Source organism: Papio anubis, chromosome 4 (genome assembly GCF_008728515.1).
Source record: "Papio anubis isolate 15944 chromosome 4, Panubis1.0, whole genome shotgun sequence".
NCBI classification, from domain to species: Eukaryota; Metazoa; Chordata; class Mammalia; order Primates; family Cercopithecidae; genus Papio; species Papio anubis.
The window spans coordinates 55,101,230-55,119,970 of NC_044979.1; the positions used below are offsets into that span (position 1 = coordinate 55,101,230).

At 37.3% G+C, this 18,741-nt stretch overlaps 1 protein-coding gene across 3 annotated transcripts in view; it reads left to right on the forward strand.

Moving 5' to 3' along the window:
* Positions 1-18,741, forward strand: part of RELN (reelin) — a 508,320-nt gene that overhangs the window by 279,554 nt on the left and 210,025 nt on the right. For all 3 annotated transcript variants that reach the window (XM_003896435.5, XM_017957037.3, XM_003896436.5), the window contains exon 11: positions 11,634-11,779. In XM_003896435.5, the coding sequence (XP_003896484.1) occupies positions 11,634-11,779 (146 nt within the window). The remainder of the gene's footprint in view (positions 1-11,633; positions 11,780-18,741) is intronic.

Below are 18,741 nucleotides of genomic sequence, written 5' to 3' on the forward strand. Positions count from 1 at the left end.
AAAAAAAAATGCCACTCTTTTTCCACTGGCCATTCAAATTTGCTGTGGCAGCTCCTTTATCCCTGCCCTCTTTGCATGAAACTAGGATAGGTCCTAAGACTGCGGATAGACCAAAAGAGTCATCTAGTTACTTTAGTCTCCCAGATATCTCAGTTCACTATCAATATGATCAGTTAATGATGATAATGCAAGCTCCAGATTTCATCCACAGCTGCTCACCTCCAGCGCAGGTCTCCTGCAGTAGAAATGGGGACAGTAATCAGTTCCTTCTCCCTCCTCACTCACCACCCCCAATCCTAACTAGTTTCAGATTCTTAACCCTCCAGGATTGGATCTGGAAGGAGAAGACAAGGCAAGAGGCACGTATTATTGTGAGCTGGCATTGATTCCTGGGCCTGGCAAGTGATCAAAACTGGCTTTCTATTGAATCTACCAGTAGGTTCTCTGGAAATCCTCGCACTCTTCACCAAAGCTAGGGCTCACTCACCCCAAAGCATCTCTCACGCAGGTCATGCGTGCTTCCTCTCTTAGCATTGCACCTCTGGCTAATGAATACAACATTTTTGTGCTGAGGGCTCCTTGCCCCTTCATGATCCCACTGGGGGAGGATCTTAGACAGCCTAGAAAAGCTGGAAAAATATCAAGAGGATCTAATTTATAAGGCAGGAAGATTAATTTTTAATTCAGTGATGACTTAAAGACACTGCAAATGTTATGAAAGAGACTGGATATAACACAATTGTTAAAACTGGTCTGGGTTCAAATCTTGGCTTAACCATTTGTTAGCCATCTGGTCTTGAGTTGTTGCAGGAAGTCAGGGACCCCTAACGTAGAGACCAGCTGAAGCCACGGCAGAAGAACAAATTGTGAACATTTCATGGACATTTATTAGTTCCCCAAATTAATACTTTTGTGATTTCTTATGCCTGTCTTTGCCGTAATCTCTGAACATAAATTGTGAGGATTTCATGGATACTTATCACTTCCCCAGTGAGTATCCTTGTGATTTCCTATGCCTGTCTTTACTTTGGTCTCTTGATCCCGTCATCTTCTTTGTAAGCTGAGGAGGATGAATGTCGCCTCAGGACCCTGTGATTGTGTCAACTGCACAAATTGTTTGTAGAGCATGTGTGTTTGAGCAATATGAAATCTGGGCATCTTTAAAAAAGAACAGGATAACAGCGATGTTCAGGGAACAAGAGAGGTAACTTTGAACTGGCCGCCAGTGAGCTGGACAGAAACAGAGCTATATTCCTCCTCTTTCATAAACAAATAGGAGAAATATCGCTGAATTCTTTTTCTCAGCAAGGAACATCCCTGAGAAAGAGAATGTGCCCTGAAGGTAGGCCTATAGACGGCCCCTTTTTAAGGCGTCCCGTCTTTTATGGTCAAAGCCGATGGGATGAAATAAGCCCTGATCTCCTATAGTGCTCCCAGGCTTATCAGGTGGACAAAAATTCCCACCTAATAAATTATGGTCAGACAGGTTGTCTGCTCTCAAACCCCATTTCCTAATAAGATGTTATCAATGACAATGCGTGCCTGAAACTTCATTAGCAATTTCAATTTCACCTCATCTGGTGGTCCTGTGATCTCGCCCTGCCTCCATTTGGTTTGTGATACTGTATTACCTTGTGAAGTATGTGATCTCTGTGACCCACACCCTATTCGTGCACTCCCTCTCCTTTTGAAAATCGCTAATAAAAACTTGCTGGTTTTACAGCTCGGGGAACATCACAGATCCTGCCAACATGTGATGTCTCCCCCGGACACCCAGCTTTAAATTTCTCTCTCTTGTGCTCTTTCCCTTTATTTCTCAAACCAGCCTAGACACTTAGGAAATAGAAAAGAACCCATGTTAAGCATCGGGAGCGGGTTCTCCCGATATTGAGTAAGCTATTTAACCTCTCAGTGTCCTTCCCTATAACAGGAATAATAATAGCATCTGCCTCATGTTGTCATGACTCAATAAGAAAATATTAAATAATAAATACTGTTAAAGTATAGTAGTTTTATTAACTACAAATGATTTTTTGTTTTTATTTTTTGGTTTTTATTTCTATTTTTTGAGACAGAGTCTTCCTCTGTCACCCAGACTGGTATGCAATGGCATGATCTCGTCTCACTGCAGCCTCACCTCCCAGATTCAAGTGATTCTCATGCCTTGGCCTCCTAAGTAGTTGGGACTACAGGCGTGCGCCACCACACCCAGCTATGTTTTGTACTTTTAGTAAAGATGGGGTTTCTCCATGTTAGCCAGGCTGATCTTGAACTTCTGACCTCAAGTGATTCACCTGCCTTGGCCTCTTAAAGTGCTGGGATTACAGGCACGAGCCACTGCTCCCGGCCTACGAATGACTTTTTTAATGCTACTGTCAATAAAACAAGGGAATGCACATAGTAGTGAGTATGTGAACTCTCCACTGCTGATCTTAAAAATAATGTTGACAGTGGCAAGTCAAATAGGAAAGATAAAAATAAACCATTGTCATTCATAGTACATTTTACTCTTGTCTTCTTTAGATATTTCTTTTTTTTGGTGGGGGGGAATATCTAAACCATTTCATCCGAGCCTATTCTTGTTTATCTCAGGTAGGGAAGAATGATATAGGACCAAATATGGTAATTATCTTCAGGACTTTATATGATTTGCAGAATTGCAATTACAGGTCACCAGTTTAAATCGGCCCTAGGTTCGTAGAAGGCTTTACCATCTGTTGACTTTTTTTAGTAATTAATATGAAATAGATGTATAACACTATCAGCTTTTAATGTAGAACCTGGCCTTATATTTGTTGTGCTTTTTGAATTGGGGTTGGAAAGCTGAGGAGGACTGTAAATGGTTACAGAATTAATCTATTCTTCTATGTCACCATCTGTTTCTCCTCCTTTCTTTTTCCAAGTCCATGGCCTTGCCTGATTCATCTTGCAGTATTTTCACAGAGAACTTCCCGTGTGGAAGAAAAGGTGTACCACATTCCTATCCTGCTTCTAATTACCGTCATAATTTTTTATTTCCCACAAATCTCTAAGCAGCCCTTTGTTCACCACTAAGGAGGTAGGGCTTTAAATACCAATAAATATAGTGCTACAAGTTCAAAAGCTCCCCAGAGCCCCACCCTCATTAGTAATCTCCCAGAGTAAGCAGCTCATGCACTCAGCAAAGGAAGGTGCCTGAAACTCACTCAGTATCAAATTACCTGCCACAATTGTTGTTTAGGATGATTTTGCCCTCTTTCACAGAATATCGTATCCTTCTTTGTATTTGTGTACATGATTTCCAGAATAATCAAGGATATTTTTCCAGCTGCTCCTATTCTAAAGATAAGGGATACACTGTATCAGCTCATCATCTGCAGTTACTAGAATAGCTATTCGTGCCAGGCAGGCCCTCTGTCATGTGGTTGTGGGTGTTTGTTCCACATTTAAGAACGAAAGGCACATTCTTCCTACCCATAGTGGGGGAATGATTAATCTCAAGGAACATCTGGTGCACCAGCTCTGTGAGAATGGTCTTGGTTTTGCCGTCAAGGATTAAAGGATATGAACTGATTTTTTTTCACTCCTTCCATTTACGGCATACAGTAACAAGATTCAGCATATCACCCTGAGCAGAATTCTCATATCCAGGAATGATACTTGCAGTGGCATGAGCACTACATAGATACTGGATAGTAATGAATAATAATAACAATAAATAGTAGTAACCATAGTTATGATAAATAATAGTAATAATAATGATAGTAAAGTATTGATAGCATTTCATGAATGCTTTGTAGATGCCAGCACCATGAGGAAGATCTTGCCATACAGTTTTGTATCTAGAGTAGATGAACATTGTGTGTCTGTAAAAACCCTGGATGCTCAGTGCTTAATTTTCCTTAGTCACTCTTGAAACATCTGGGCAAGTCCATCAAAGTCATCTCTTCCCAACTTCTCAAATACACATCCTGCAATCTGAGAATATTCTTAATTTTAAGTTGAAAGAAAAACATTAGATGTAGGTTTTCAGAGGGTCAGCCTGGAGCTGCTGCAGCTGCCTGCTTTCCACAAGTTATCAGTTTCCACAAGTTCCCACAAGTTTGCAGCCCACCAAGAGCTGCAAAGGTCAGTGAAGCGCATCACAGAGAACCCAGGGACAATTGATTTGGAAAGAGCTGTGAGCAGGGCTTTTTGTTTTTATTTATTTATTTTTGTTTGTTTGTTTTCCTCATCCTTTAATAATACCCCATGAAGCAGTATCTCTGAATGGATCAATATGCCATGGAAGTGGATACTGGTCTGGCAGCTGCTGCATTTTATTTGTTTATGCTCATCTTTGGTGGCAGCCAAAATTTTTATTTTGAAAGCATGAATCATCCTTGAACACTTGGTGTGTGTGTGTCTGTGTGGGTGTGTGTGTATGTTTTCAAAAGAGAAAAAAGGAGTGCTTTGCTCACTCACAGTTAATAAATGTTTATATCTGCTCAGCTATCCTGGTTACCCTCAGCTTGCAAAGGCATAAATCACTGGTTTCTGTCAACTCTGGAAATGACCTACAGATTAAATGCAGATCATGGTGAGATAGGTGCTTTCCACATATTTTTTATTTTTAAGAAATCTTCCCACTCTGATGGCTGTGCCTGCACCTGCTAATCTTTTTCTATTTATTACCCTAGTTCATTGTGTGGATAGCAAAGAATTCCAGATTACCTTTTCTACACATTTATGTCAACTTGTTTTAAGAAGTAAATCAGCAGTACATGATTATTCTGTTGTGAAGATTTGTCCAATAGAATAGGCTGTGATTTGATCACGTGTATTTAAAAGAAATTTTATTTTTAAAACAGTAATTTGTTAAATTTTGCAAACTAATATCAAGGATTTGGAGTAACTAAGCTACTGAATTTGGAAGGGTCATATCTTAATACTTCCTCTACTACTACTTTGAATTTGACTGCCTCGCCGTTATTACCTTTACTATTGATAAATATCCAGTAATAAAGACAATCTTTCTAGTTTAACAAACATCAAAAGGCCCTAATGAAGATGACAGACGTTAGGTAAATCAACAACCCATTAAAGGGAAGCATTAAGTCTGAACACGAGAGTCTATTAATTTTCTGTTGTTCTTGTACCTTATGCATTTGCCAAATTCATTGTCCCAGTGGACACTAGGCAAGTCTCCAGTCCTGAATAAGAGCTGAATCTTTTATTCTGGGCTTCTGCTGTCACCCATCTAGTACTGTTGTCACAATTGCTGAACCATCAATGGAGAAAAAAGGTCGTTATATCAAATTATGAAAAAAATAATTTGTCTGAAAAATTTAGCCTTAACACGAGGTAAGGCTAATGAAAAAAATCTAAGACAAATGGTGAAAGGGAAGATCACACTCAAGGTAGAATTCACCTTTAAACCTACTTTTTGGGAATATAACCCCCTGGCACAGCAATACTATCATACCTAATTCATCTTCCACGCAATGTTCGATTGAGCACCTCAGAAAAAGATTTCAGCAATTCATTTGATGGTTTTATATTCTGACAATATACAGGACAAATAAGAGAAAATCAGATTTACTTTTCAGAAATGTGCTTTGCATTATCACTGTACTGGAAACCATCTAGTGTGTAACTTGAGGGATTTGAGTGGTGGCTTTCTGATGAGGATAAACCTGAGCTCAGTTAGACTTGTGGCTAGCCCATGTTCCCATGTCTTTTTTCATTAAGAATCAGAATGTTAACTGTGGTTTTCTGGCCAGATTCCAGCATGGTTAATTGCATGCTGTCTACCTAAATTCCCTTTGCTTGGGATGTTCTTCACTTTGGATCGTATTGCTCTTATTGTCATGTTTCCCCCAAGAGGTGGGTACATGATATTGTAGAATGAGCCAGAATATAATTTGTTAAGCTAATAAGAGTACTTTGGGGATGAAGGGTTAAATGTAAGTAGTGTGCTTTTCACAATTCCCCCCAATGAGGCCTATTTGTACAGTAATTAATGTGGAATAACATTAGTGAAACATGGAAATGAGCCAGATCGCCATGACAAGAGTGGCAATAGCACAGAAACAACTAATTCTGATAATTTATACAGAAAATAATCATTTAAACAAATATGCAGAAGCTCCCTGCCTAATGCATCTTTTGCCTTATTTATTTATTTGGTCCGAAACTGACACATTCAATCACTAATTGAGTTAACACAATATTCAGTAGGTGAAATTTATTCCAAATGAACGTTAAAAACAGTTACAGTTTCTGTCATCTTTGTACCTAGCATGGCACCTAGAACAATAGCTTGCATAGTGACATTCATTCGTTAAAGTAAGGTTTGTTAATGAATGAAGATGGGGGCAAAAAAAAAAAAAAAAAAAAATCAGGAGGGAAATAGTGTTTACAGATTTCCTAAGACGCAGCAATCTTTAGGCATGTTCCCTGCAGTATTTTATCTAATACTCACAATTATCCCCATTTCACAGATGAAAAAACAGAGGCTCGGAGATGCCAAATGACTTCCCCAAGATCAAACAGCTTTAACTTTCAAAGCCAGTTCTATTTTACTATAAAACCCAACCACTCCTTGTTATCTTGCAGCCTCCCATGCTGTGCCTGGCATCTTTGCCCTTAATTTGAGGAGGCAAGTCTGAAAACCTCCAACACTGTGAAAGTCAAGTTGATCCCCAAAGACAAGGTTAACAACAGCCCTATGGAATTTTACATTGTTATTCTGCCTCTCATTACTCCAATTCAAATCTGTCACTATTGCCATTTTAGAGTTGTCATAATTATTGCCAAGTAATTATATACTTGTCATAAAATATACCGTAAATTGAATCTTTAAAAATTGTAGTACAAAGGAGTTCAAATGTGTTTAATGAATCCAGAAATTAATGAGAAAAAACACTCTTTAAGCTCCCTAAAATTGACTCACCATGGTTGAATCTATTGTGTTGACTAGAGAAAATGTACTTCAGCCCTCCTGCACCTGCACTGTATTTATAGCCAAGTTTTCAGTTTTTTAACTGACAGTAAATTACCTAGAAATTGAATGTGTGGAAAATGATAGAAATTTATTTTGCCTCATGAAAGAAATCCTTCTCTTTCTATTTTAATTTTTCTTTTAATGTAGCATGAAAGTCTATACCTTTAAAGTCTGTTAAACTGGGATGTAGGAAATGTGTATTTCTATATGATAATGGGTATAGCATAGTAAAAGACTTGAAATACACAATAATACATAGACTATAAATTAGTCAATTTCCAATGGTTCTAGCACACATCTCACTTTAATACAGAAATTCCTATACCAATATATTTCATTTCCAGCCAGACAGTGGCTAATTTATGACTCTGCCAACAATGCCATTTTAATTAATTTTATTCATCTTATTTCTCTTTCCTCTGTTCCTCATATCTCATCTGTTTGCATTGCCTAGATTTTAATTAAAAAACCTCTCCTCTCTAAGGAGCAATCTGAAGTGGCAAAAATAATCACTTAAAATATTACAGTCATTAAAAAATTGGCTGTGGTGGAAGCCATGCATTTTCAATTTTCCTACAAATGATGTTTTAGCTTCCTTTTAAAGCGCACTTTGTATTTGAATTGTCTGCCACCAGCCAGCTTGGCTATCAAAAATGGTCTTCCAGCTGGGTGGGCTGAGTGACAACTCCTTAATGGAGGAAATGGATGGCTCTCTGCTCATGTGGAGGAGAAGGCATACCAGGCAGATTTCATTCCATCTGCCACCAGCTCTCTGCAAGCTGGCATTGCCCAAATGCCCAATATCCTCATTCCAACAAAAAGGATATCGTCAAAAAATAAATGGTAAGGCTACAGATGCCTGAAAGAATCATCAGGGTCATTAGACCCCAGGGAGATCATATTAAGAGGTGCCTTGGTGTTCATCTTTGATGAAAACCTAATAAAACAATGGTGGAGGCAAATGTAAGCACTTTTACAAGTACGGAGGTGAAGTCATTAACATTTTCAGCAGAGTATAGGGAGTAACCTTAGAAAACTACTATCCTGAATTGTGGCCAAGGACTTGTTATATTGAGGAATTTGCACTGATGTTTCCTGTTGATGATTTTCTGAATGACAAATTCTTGTCACTTAGTTACACTGCATCCCGCTTGTCAAGTAAAGGAAATCCATTTAGTGGCAAAGTTGGAAAATATTTTTGATTGACAAAGAGAAACACATAAGAGCCATACTTAAGGGATTTTAGAAATCGGTAATCTGCTAGTACTTAGAAGTATAAAGTGTATGTCATTGATCAAGGCTAAATAATGAAACAAGTACAAACAATTATAATTATATAATAATGTACATTAGAAGTGCTAGAAATAGAAATAAAAATTTAGAGCCAGCTGCAGAATTTATATCTTTATTTCACCCTGAATAGATGCTTAGTTGCTTGATGTGTATTCACCGTATGTCAATCAAAAGCTGTGGTTCAGGAAGTGACATGTGATTTAGAATCATCTGCTAAAGAAAACCTAGTAGATTTTCATGATGCTCAAAATAAAATAGTCCTGAATTCCAAAAATTCTTGTTTTTTTCATATCAAGAGCTCATGTGTCTTACAAAGTTACACATTTAATTTGTTTTGAAGTTGTTTAGAGTTTAATTGTTATTGCATACAAATGATAGGAGTTCAAATAGATGTTGAACAAAAATAGGTATTAAAATTGAGACCAATTTTTAAAAATTCTTTTCATGCTTTCAATGATTTTTAACATAGTAGATTGATGTTATATAATGCAAACTTATCTGTAAGAAAAGTGGCATCAGACATCTTGCATTAAGTTTTCCTGTTTTAGGAATATTTGGTAATCTGCCAAAATTTGGAGGAGGGCTTTTAAAGTTCTAATTAATGATTCAGTCTGCCCTGAAGATGAATGAATGTTTGCGGTATTTTTGCCTGTTGTATTGTGGGACATATTCTATGCATGTTACTAAAGGTTTTAAGTTGATCTGAAGAATTTTAATGACTATTCTGATGAAAAGTAGTTAAAAATAGATTGAAGTGCTCTTCTATTTTTCCATCATATTTGCTAGGCATATGGAATGTAATAGCATATTTTTGGAATATATATATATATTTAGAAATAATGATTATTTTGTAGCACTTAGAAGTTTCAGAATGCATTTCCTCATATATTATTTGTGCCACTAACAACACCTCTAGCAAACAGATATTATCGATTCCATTCTACAACCTGAGAAACTGAGGCCTAGAGGGGTTAAATGGCTTCTGCAAAAACATGGAGCCATTAAATAGAGAAAATGTATTTCAACACATTTCTAATTCCAATCCCCAAACTCCTTGAGGGATTTCAGTCCTTATCATCTTAATTGTTTTTGGTTTCCAATTTTTATTCTTTTCCAATCTTAATTTCGTCAATTAATGTAGGTGCTAAATTTACTTGAGTTAGATTCTAGGAGAAAGCTCAAGCAATGCCTAACCAAGGAAGCCGTGGATTCCCATTCAGAGCCAGAAATGCCGATAGAAAGCAAGCAAGGCCCAGGCACACTATCTCAGTCTGAATGCATTCAGGAATAAATTTGTAGTTTGGAGAGCCTCTAGGAAGTAGGCTAATTCCAAGACACCAAGCCCACTGTGGCCAATCCTAAAACAGAATTAACATGAAATTCTAACTTGTCTTGTAATTGATTTAGGCATTCTCAGAATGAGAACCCTAATCTGGCCCCCCACCCTGGATAAGGCTCCAAAGTACAGGGCCTATGATTATCAACTCCTTAGAAAGAAATGAAGACTCGGTATACCCATTGCTCTCAAATAGCTCAGGAATTCACTGGTTTCACAAAGACCATCCCCAGTTTTACAGGCGCAGTATACTACGGGCTCATATATCCTTAAAAGAGCATTTTATCACTGCAAACCTTGAGAACACTGGGTTCTATTCAGAATGGCAGAGGCAGAAATCATATCTTGATCTCTTTAGCATGGTGGGGAGCAGAGCAAGCCATCTGCAGCTGTGTGGGTTCTGTGCATCTCCAGACCCTGTTGCCTAGAGAGTGACAGTCCCATCTTGCTAAGAGACAGGGAACATCCAGCCATCTCCCGCTGAGGGATGGCTGCTTCCTTTGGGTGTGTCACAGCCTTTCTTTGGTAATATGTCACTCTATTAAGACTCTAAAGAAGAGAATATTCAAAGAGCAATACTTCACCCCCCTCCACACCCAAAAGTCGTTTATTATGATTTTCAAATATTGTGTACCATACATAATTTTATATGCTGTTTTATAGGATTGGCAGCATAGTAGGTTTATTTGCACCAACATCACCAAAAACACATGAGCAATGTATCATGCCATGATGTTATGATGACTATGATGGCATTAGGTGATAGAAATTTTTTAGCTCCATTATAATATTATAGGACCACCATTGTATATGCGGTCTGTCATTTACTGAAACATTGTCATGTGGTACATGACTGTATGTGTCTTAGAAAATCATGTTGTATATCTTAGGCATACACAATAAATTTATCTTTTTTAAAAAAATAATTACCTTAAAATGTATTTCCATGTCATTCACTCATTCATTTGTTGAACTATTTAACAAATATTTTTTAATGCCTGCTATATGCCAGGCACTGTGCTAAGACCTGGAATATAACAAGAAATAAAATGGACATTGTCCCTGCCCTACAGAACTCACAGTCCCTGGGCTTGACTGATAGGTTTTGTCCAATTGGTTTTTTTTCATCTGTTTCATTTTAAGAGTATATAAAACTTAAAAGAATGTTTGATATTTCATGTATAGCATTTCTCTTTTTATTTCTCCTTTTTACTGTTTTAGCTTCCCATGACCAGCCCCAAGCATTTCTGTATATATGACTTATTACCAAAAAATGTTAATGCAAACTTATAATAATTTTTTAAAGTAAATAACATTTACTACCTCCAGAGTTTGATCTTGCCTTTATTCTCTTCAAGCTGAAAAAAATGTCATTAGAAAAAGTATCACAAGAAATATACTTTCTTTATTTTTTATGTGTTCTTTTGGGGATTAACAAAGTTTGTAGTTTCCCAGTTCCTCATTTGGGACTGCATGCACTTTTTAGGTCTGGTCAGAAACTTTTACTCAGAAACTGGTTGAGAATATGTGATTATATCTGGGTTTACTTTGACCTTTTCTGCATTGCGTATTTAGATTAGCTGGCTGTTCTACTCATATTCCATTTACAGATAAATTGTGGAAGACTTGAATGGCAAGTAAGAAATATATGGAATATTGAAAAGGTCAATGCTATTTAGCCCATAACCACAGAATTTAAAATACATGACAAGTCATTATCAAATTTAATTCCCACAACAAGGACAGTGGTAAAGATGGGAAATTATTCCAATTAAAATATTCTTGTTTCATATTGAAGACAGAGATGGCAAAGCTCAAATGCCCTCTTGACTCCTTTTTTATAATAACTTAATAAGTTAGAAAGAAATTGTAATTGAATTAAATAAGGCAAAAAGAGGTAACAAGCTCTTTTGATTTGAGAGTCCATCATAGAGGAACTAATATAATAACTTTTCTAAAAACTCTAATTATACATGAGTAAGACAAATACAGCTACAAAACCAATTCAACAGCCACCCCATGCTTTCTTTTCATCTATAGCATAGCTGTCAGTCAGATGGGAACTCCATTTATTTCCATGGAAATGAAGGCAGCGAGTTCAATTTTGCCACCACCCGGGATGTAGATGTTTCCACAGAAGATATTCAAGAGCAATGGTCAGAAGAATTTGAGAGCCAGCCTACAGGGTAAGTAATTGCTATCTCCCATGCTGTGTACGTAGCACTTACATTTATTCTACTGGACATGTTTTAAATGCATATTGTTAAATGGCAAAAGCATACTTAGATCAATACTGATGATTCTTATCGTAGACAAGCCAAAAGGGGTGCACTTACCCTAAAGATTCTAAGTTTATAATTAACTATTTTTTGCATATTAAAAATGTGTGATTGCAAATGCTTTTAACTTCACTTGACTCACTTATATCTCATTTTAGTTTATTCAGCTTTTACTGGGAGAAAGGTTTTTTCCCAATGTTTATATAGAATACAAAATCTTCCCACTACTATCATATTGAGATTTTCATTTGTCTTCCTGGGGTCTGAGATTTATAGATGCTGCTACCTGATTTTCATTGGAATGTGGTTTTGATCTATAAAAATTGTTTAGGGGATAAAATTTATCTTTGAGAGATTTATAAAGGAGGAATTTGGGACTGAGGTTGAAACAGAGGAGACCTGAAGCAGTGAGCATCCTTTGATGGTAGTGCTTTCTTGCTGTTCTGAGCTGTGTGCCGCCTTCTGGGTCCTAAGTCCCTAATATATATCCTACTAATTGGGCAGCACTTTCAGAAGTTCAAGTTGAAAAGAAACATTAATAAGATTAGAGACTCAGCCCATAAGGTGGTATGAATTGGAGGCAAATGTTTTCTAACACTATGATAAGGATGAATGAAATTAACATAAAATATAATTTTATAATGAATATGAAATAGCAATAATTTATTGACTGAGAAACTTTTCCAGAATACAACATTTGATGTATAGTCATGTCACTCTGATCTCAACAGATTAAATCAAAACTGATTAAACTTCGAAGTCCCTGAGTGGCAAGATGGCTAGTATTGCCCTTTTGGGCTCCCTGCTGTGCCTTGCCCAAGAACTTCTTTCAGACCCAGTAAGACTCTTCCATTCTCTCTCCCAGAAGGACCTGTCTTTTTTAGCTTGTTGTATCCTCAAAGCTTATCTATGAAAGAACACAAAAATTCTTACCCTCAGCCTGAGCCACGCCGCCACTGTGACCCTTTGCGGCCACAATGGGGTCTTTCACTGTCAAATGCTGAATTTCTACTGCATTGACCCAGCCCTGCTCCTCCCTGCCTCAGGGAAGTGACTCAGGTCCAGCCTGTGGCACAGCAGGCTAAGCCTCTGCAGAAGCCTGAGAATCTGAATGACTCCACCCACTCAGGGCCTATTGACCTCTGCAGGCCCAGCACCAAGGCTCAGTCCTTAAACCCACAAGGCCTTTTCTGACTTTCCTGACACCCTGAAGCTCCATGTGCAGTACAGCTCCAGTATCTCCCTGAGATACCAGAAGCCTGTTTCTCATTTTAGCCTCTAGGATCTCTCCAGGGTCAGGCTGGGGAGACTCTAGAGGAAAAAAAAAAAAACAGTGGTTTCTGGTCCTTCTAGCTCTTGTAACAACAGTCCCCTCCCCTCCCAGATCAAAGAGCTTTGGTGGAGTCCAGAGCTTTGACAGTGCACAGAAGTCTTTCTACCTTTATCTTCTGGAGATAAAGGATCACCAGCACATCACTTCTCTCTGACTGCTGATAAAAAAAAAAAAAAAAAGACCAATTCAACTCCCTTTCCTGATTATGGAGCTTGATCACAGATGAGGGGATCCAAATGTTGAGGCACAAGAAACTCATTTACTCCCACGCTTTTATCTCTCCACACTAATTCCATCCATATATCAGGGATAAATCACCCCCTTCAGGGAGTCCCAGAGCCCCTGGGGACTCAGATGATTCCCCAGTGTTACCAGCCCCCATCCCATTAAAGCAGAACTAAAGAGATGCATTTCCTCTCCAGGAGTACCATTCTGATTCACACATAAATACCAATCTGTCTCTCCCCCCGTCCTCCCTCTCCTTCTCACCCTCCACCTCTCTCCTTCTCTGTGTGTGCCTGTATCTTCCAAGAAAAATCAATATTTTAAATGTAACTTGCTCTTATTGTTTGGAGGGGAAATAAAATTTATTTTTACCCATGGCCTTCATACTGGCTGTTCTCTCTCCCAAAATGCTCCCCATCTTCTTAGCTTAGCCTATTAGCAAAGCGTGTCTATAAAAGGGCACAATAAATGCCTTAGTAAAAGAATGAATAGTCCATTCAGCTCTCTATGAGTAACACTTATGGAGACTTGGTACAAAAACATGGAAAACCCCTTCATGAAGTAAGCTTAGAAAGGAATTGACTTGATATTAGAAGAAACCAAGCATAGTTTAGAAGATTAATATACTAGTCCAGAAACATAGCTGGCAAAAATTATATATTCCAATTAACAGATCAGACATTCTGGTTTCCTACAGCACAAATAATATAAGAGAATTTTTGGCTACAACTAAATCATTCCCCCAAACAGAAAAAAAAGAACTAAAACTGTTCATGCCTGAAAAAAGAGCTGAAGTCAATATGGACACAGAGGATCATCGGAGGAAATTCTATTAACCAAATGATTCAGGTGGTTTTAAGTATGCTCTTTGGCTATTTCTCAGGAGTGAAGATTGACCAAGGTTTTGGTCACAGTGAAGAAGCTGGTACTTCCAGGCCCTGTCATTGTCAGCAGGTTTCTGTTCCAATAAGATATAATCATGTGTTTGAGAAAAGCACCTGTGCCACTCTCATTGCTCTGCAATTAATTTATCTAAATTCTAAAAGTGGTGTAATTCTTCTAGCAACTACACCTTGGGTTTATTTGTGACTTTTGGCCAGGACGTCAGGCCACACCACCAGAATTAGTTCATTCATGCTGTCATCTGGTGACCTAGCTATGAAGTTGGCATTATGTTATAAAGGTATAAAAGGATAATAAGAAGACCTAGTGTTTTCTGCATTTTGGGTGATGATAAAAATGATAATTTAATCCATGGTGTTTTGTGTGCTTGTGTGTGTTGTGGGTTGTGGGGGCCTGCACTCCCACCTGGTCCCAAATGTTACTTTATTGGTCCAGGAAAGAATGCTGATATAATAATTTTTAGTCACAGATTCAATTTTTTTAAAAGTCACAAAATAAAATTAATGTGAAGCATTTTTACCTAGGGTAAGAGCTGGCACAGGAAAACAGATTAAGAATTTGGAGTGAAATTCTTGATGTGTTCTGTTTTCTCTGCTCAGTTTATCGAATATTTGTCTCATTCTTCTTTCATCCACCACCACCCACACAAACAATTTATCATGGTAAGCTCATCTGCTAAAATAGACAGAAAACATAGTTGGCAATCCTCACTCATTCAAGGGTGGCCAGTTGAATTGACTGAATTCTACTGCTTTGAGTTCACTTTTTTAAGAAATAAAAAATTATTAATGTGAATATAATGCTTTCATCTCTTTAACAAGGTTTTTCTTCCGTAAGAATTATGAGAGAGAAAAAAGAGTATGCAGTCCTCTCTAATAACGTTTCCAAAAGACTTAATATGAATGGCAAGGAAGAAAAGATAGCCAGTAAGCCATTATGGCTTTTTTGGGAAACCAGTTTCCCAATTATCCATATTTTCCCACCATTTGAATTAAAGTATTTTATCTCAGATCACAAGGACGCAAGAGCCATTTGCCTTTCATATCGCTTAGCTGTCCGAAAATCCAATGTTGATAGGTTTATTTTTTTTAGGTGGGATTTTAAAGTTGTGTTTTCCTTTTTTCTAGAGAAGATACATCTGTTAGTTCAGGCAGGGAGAAACTTGAATAGACACACTGATAATTTATGTGAGTCTTTCTGAACTTTGGCTTAACCTTACAAGCACGTCATTGAATTAGCAGCTACCACATCTCACTTAGCTGAGGCTGTCTTTAGGTGGAAGGCGGCTTTGTAGAACATTGCACATGGAATTTGTATATTTGCCTTTCATCCCAAATGTAAACATTATATGCTTTTACTATTCAAACACCTTTTAAAAAAAATCTGTTTTACTGCTGTTACCACAATATTTGTGCAAAAGAGAAACTCCACAAATGTAATGAATATTAAAAGCTGGAATCAAGACAGTATGTTCTAATCTTGCCAACCTGCCCCAAATCCTTGGAAATGACAGAAAATAAGCAAACGAGTCTATAATGACACTAAAAAACAAGAAAGTGACCCGTAGTTGGACCAGAGAGAGGAGGTATCTGATGGAAGGAGGGAGACAATAGCCCAGTAAGGACTGCTAAGTAGGTGAATCCCTCACTACACCTACTTCTTTCTTTTCTTTTTCTTTTTCTTTTCTTTTCTTTTCTTTTTTTTTTTTTTTTTTTTGAGACAGATTCTCATCATGTCACCCAGGCTGGAGTGCAGTGGTGCCATCTCAGCTCACTGCAACCTCCGCCTCCTGAGTTTAAGTGATTCTCGTGTCTCAGCCTCCCCAATAGCTTAGATTACAGGCACGCACCACCACATCCAGCTAATTTTCTGTACTTTTGGTAGAGACAGGATTTCACTATGTTGGCCAGGCTGGTCTCAAACTCCTGAACTCAAGTTATCTGCCCGCCTGCCCGCCTTGGCCTCGCAAAGTTCTGGTATTACAGGCATGAGCCACCATGCCTGGCCCTCACTACACCCACTTCTAAGCAGAGACTTATGCCCCCAGGACCAAGCAATGAATATGGTCACGTGGAATGGAGAAGCAGGGCATTGTGCCCCCATGGGAATCCTCACCCAGGGGCACATCTGCTCCCAGTGAGTGGGCATTTTTCCACCGAAACTAAGAATAGGAGATATGAATTTAAGCAAATAATCTAAATCACTAAATCTAAGGAAAACCACCTCCATGTAAAAGAAATAAAAATAAAAGTAAAGCATTAAACTAAAGAACTAGGAACCAAGTAAGTAAAAGGAAGTAACAGATTAAACTAATGGAGATTGTATAAGAAGTATAATTAATATCCTCAGCAGGATAAGGGCGTATACTGTATTTGTGAAATTAGAACAAATTTTATGAGGAAGAAACAATTAGAGATGTGAGAAATGGCAAAATACGATTGGTGAGACAAGTTTAATGGATTTTTTTCCCTGAGTATCAGTATAGGCAGAGCTGAATAACAAATTAGTGAGCTGGAAATTTGAGTCTTGAAATGTTATTTCATTACAGAAAAAGAGATATTAAGATATTAAGAGATAAGTGGCACTTCCAACATTAGAAATAATAGGAATTAAAGAAGAAGCCAGAAGGAATACATGGAATGAAATATTCAAATAAATAATTGAAAAAAGTTCCCAAGATTAAAAAAAGGAGAAGGAGGAGGAGGAGGAAGAAGAGGAGGAGGGGTAGGGAAGAGGAAGAGGAGAAAGGTATAGTGGCTATGAATGAAAATGTTTAGCAAGATGAATGGAAAAGTACCCAGTCCTAGATAATCAGGGAGAAATTTTAGAACACCAATAAAAGAAAATTCTAAAGCTTCTAGGTAAGATTTATTGTACTTTCCTTGGTAGCATTAAGCATTTTTTCAAAGGAAGCAGTTATCTTAAAGTTCTGAAAATGATTTGAGTTGTAAAATTCCTTCTCCAGCCAAATATCACGTATTAGGAAAAAATAAAAACTGTTATAGACACACAGGATTCAGAAAGTTTACCACCCTCTCTGGAAGAATTACTGCAAGGATACATTCCTGGAAACTAATCCAAGAGGAAGATGAGATATTCAAGAAAGAGTAGTAAACAAGTAAAAAAGTAAAACTTGTGCTTCAGTCTAAATAAGTATGGATTATTTGAAAACTTTAACAAAAACTTGAAATTAAAACCCAAAAGATTGCAACATGAGAAGTACAGAAGGTGGCTGGCAGGAAGGGAAGCTGAAAAAGGAAATAAAATATTGCGCATGTTCTTAACATGTTTAGAATGAAACTGTAGATCTTGGTTAACTCTTAATGTTAATAGAAAACTTTAAATAAATATAGATATGTGTGTTAAAAAGTAGATAAGCCAGATAGAGGTTATATAACTTCTAAAGCATTAGGTTAACATTAGAACAAAGAAGACATAGTTCAGTAATGTCAGGAAAGTGGGAAAAATAAACAATAAAATACAGGGTAAATAGAAAATAGAAAACAATTGGTCAGGAGCCAATTCAAACATATCAGTAATGTGATAAATTAGAGTGAGTTATATTCACTTATTAAATGAGATTCTCACAGTAAGTTTTGAAAAATAAGCTGTATATTTGCCCTTATGAGAGACTTAAACTATAATAACAAAAGAAATTCAAAGTCAAAGAGGAACTAATACACCAGGCACATGTAACAGAAGCAGCAGGGAGGCGTATTACAATAGGATAGAATTCAAGTTTGGGCATTAAAAGGTCGAAAAAGGAATATTTCATGTATCAATACATGTAGAGCACTTTGCCTAAAGCATGGTGCATAATAAACAAGTTAAAAATTAGTTATTATTCAAAACATAATCACTGTCACTAATATGATATGGGCAAAGTGGTGCTCAAAAGAAAATTATACTGATATTAATTAATTAATGAGATATAAAAGGTTAAACACAAAGGTGAATAGCCAAGGAAACCTGAATCATTCTCTAAACAAGAAATATATCATTGGGAAAAAACCAAAATTAATTAAAATGATGATTGGATATGTTTAAAACCCACACAAGTGCTAAAACGGATCAAAGTAAACTTGTTGCAGGCTGTTAAAACAGATGTATTACTTCCTCCTTTTTCTGATTTTCATTTGACCTAGGTGCTAATATTGCTTTCTTTTTAAGCTAATTGTTTTTATAGTTTAAATATTAAAAGAGTAATTTTTCAAATGACAAGTATATAAGTTCTCTGTGCCAAAGTTGTTCTGCAGCTCCTTCACAGAAGTTCTGAGCCCTTCTTTAATTTATAGCACGTTTCCACGCCATCTTTGCTCTTGGCACTGCCATACTTGAGTTGTTTAATAGGCCCCCAGCCCCAAAGTAGCTGTCCATGTGAGCATCCAGAATGCAGCAACTGGCTCCC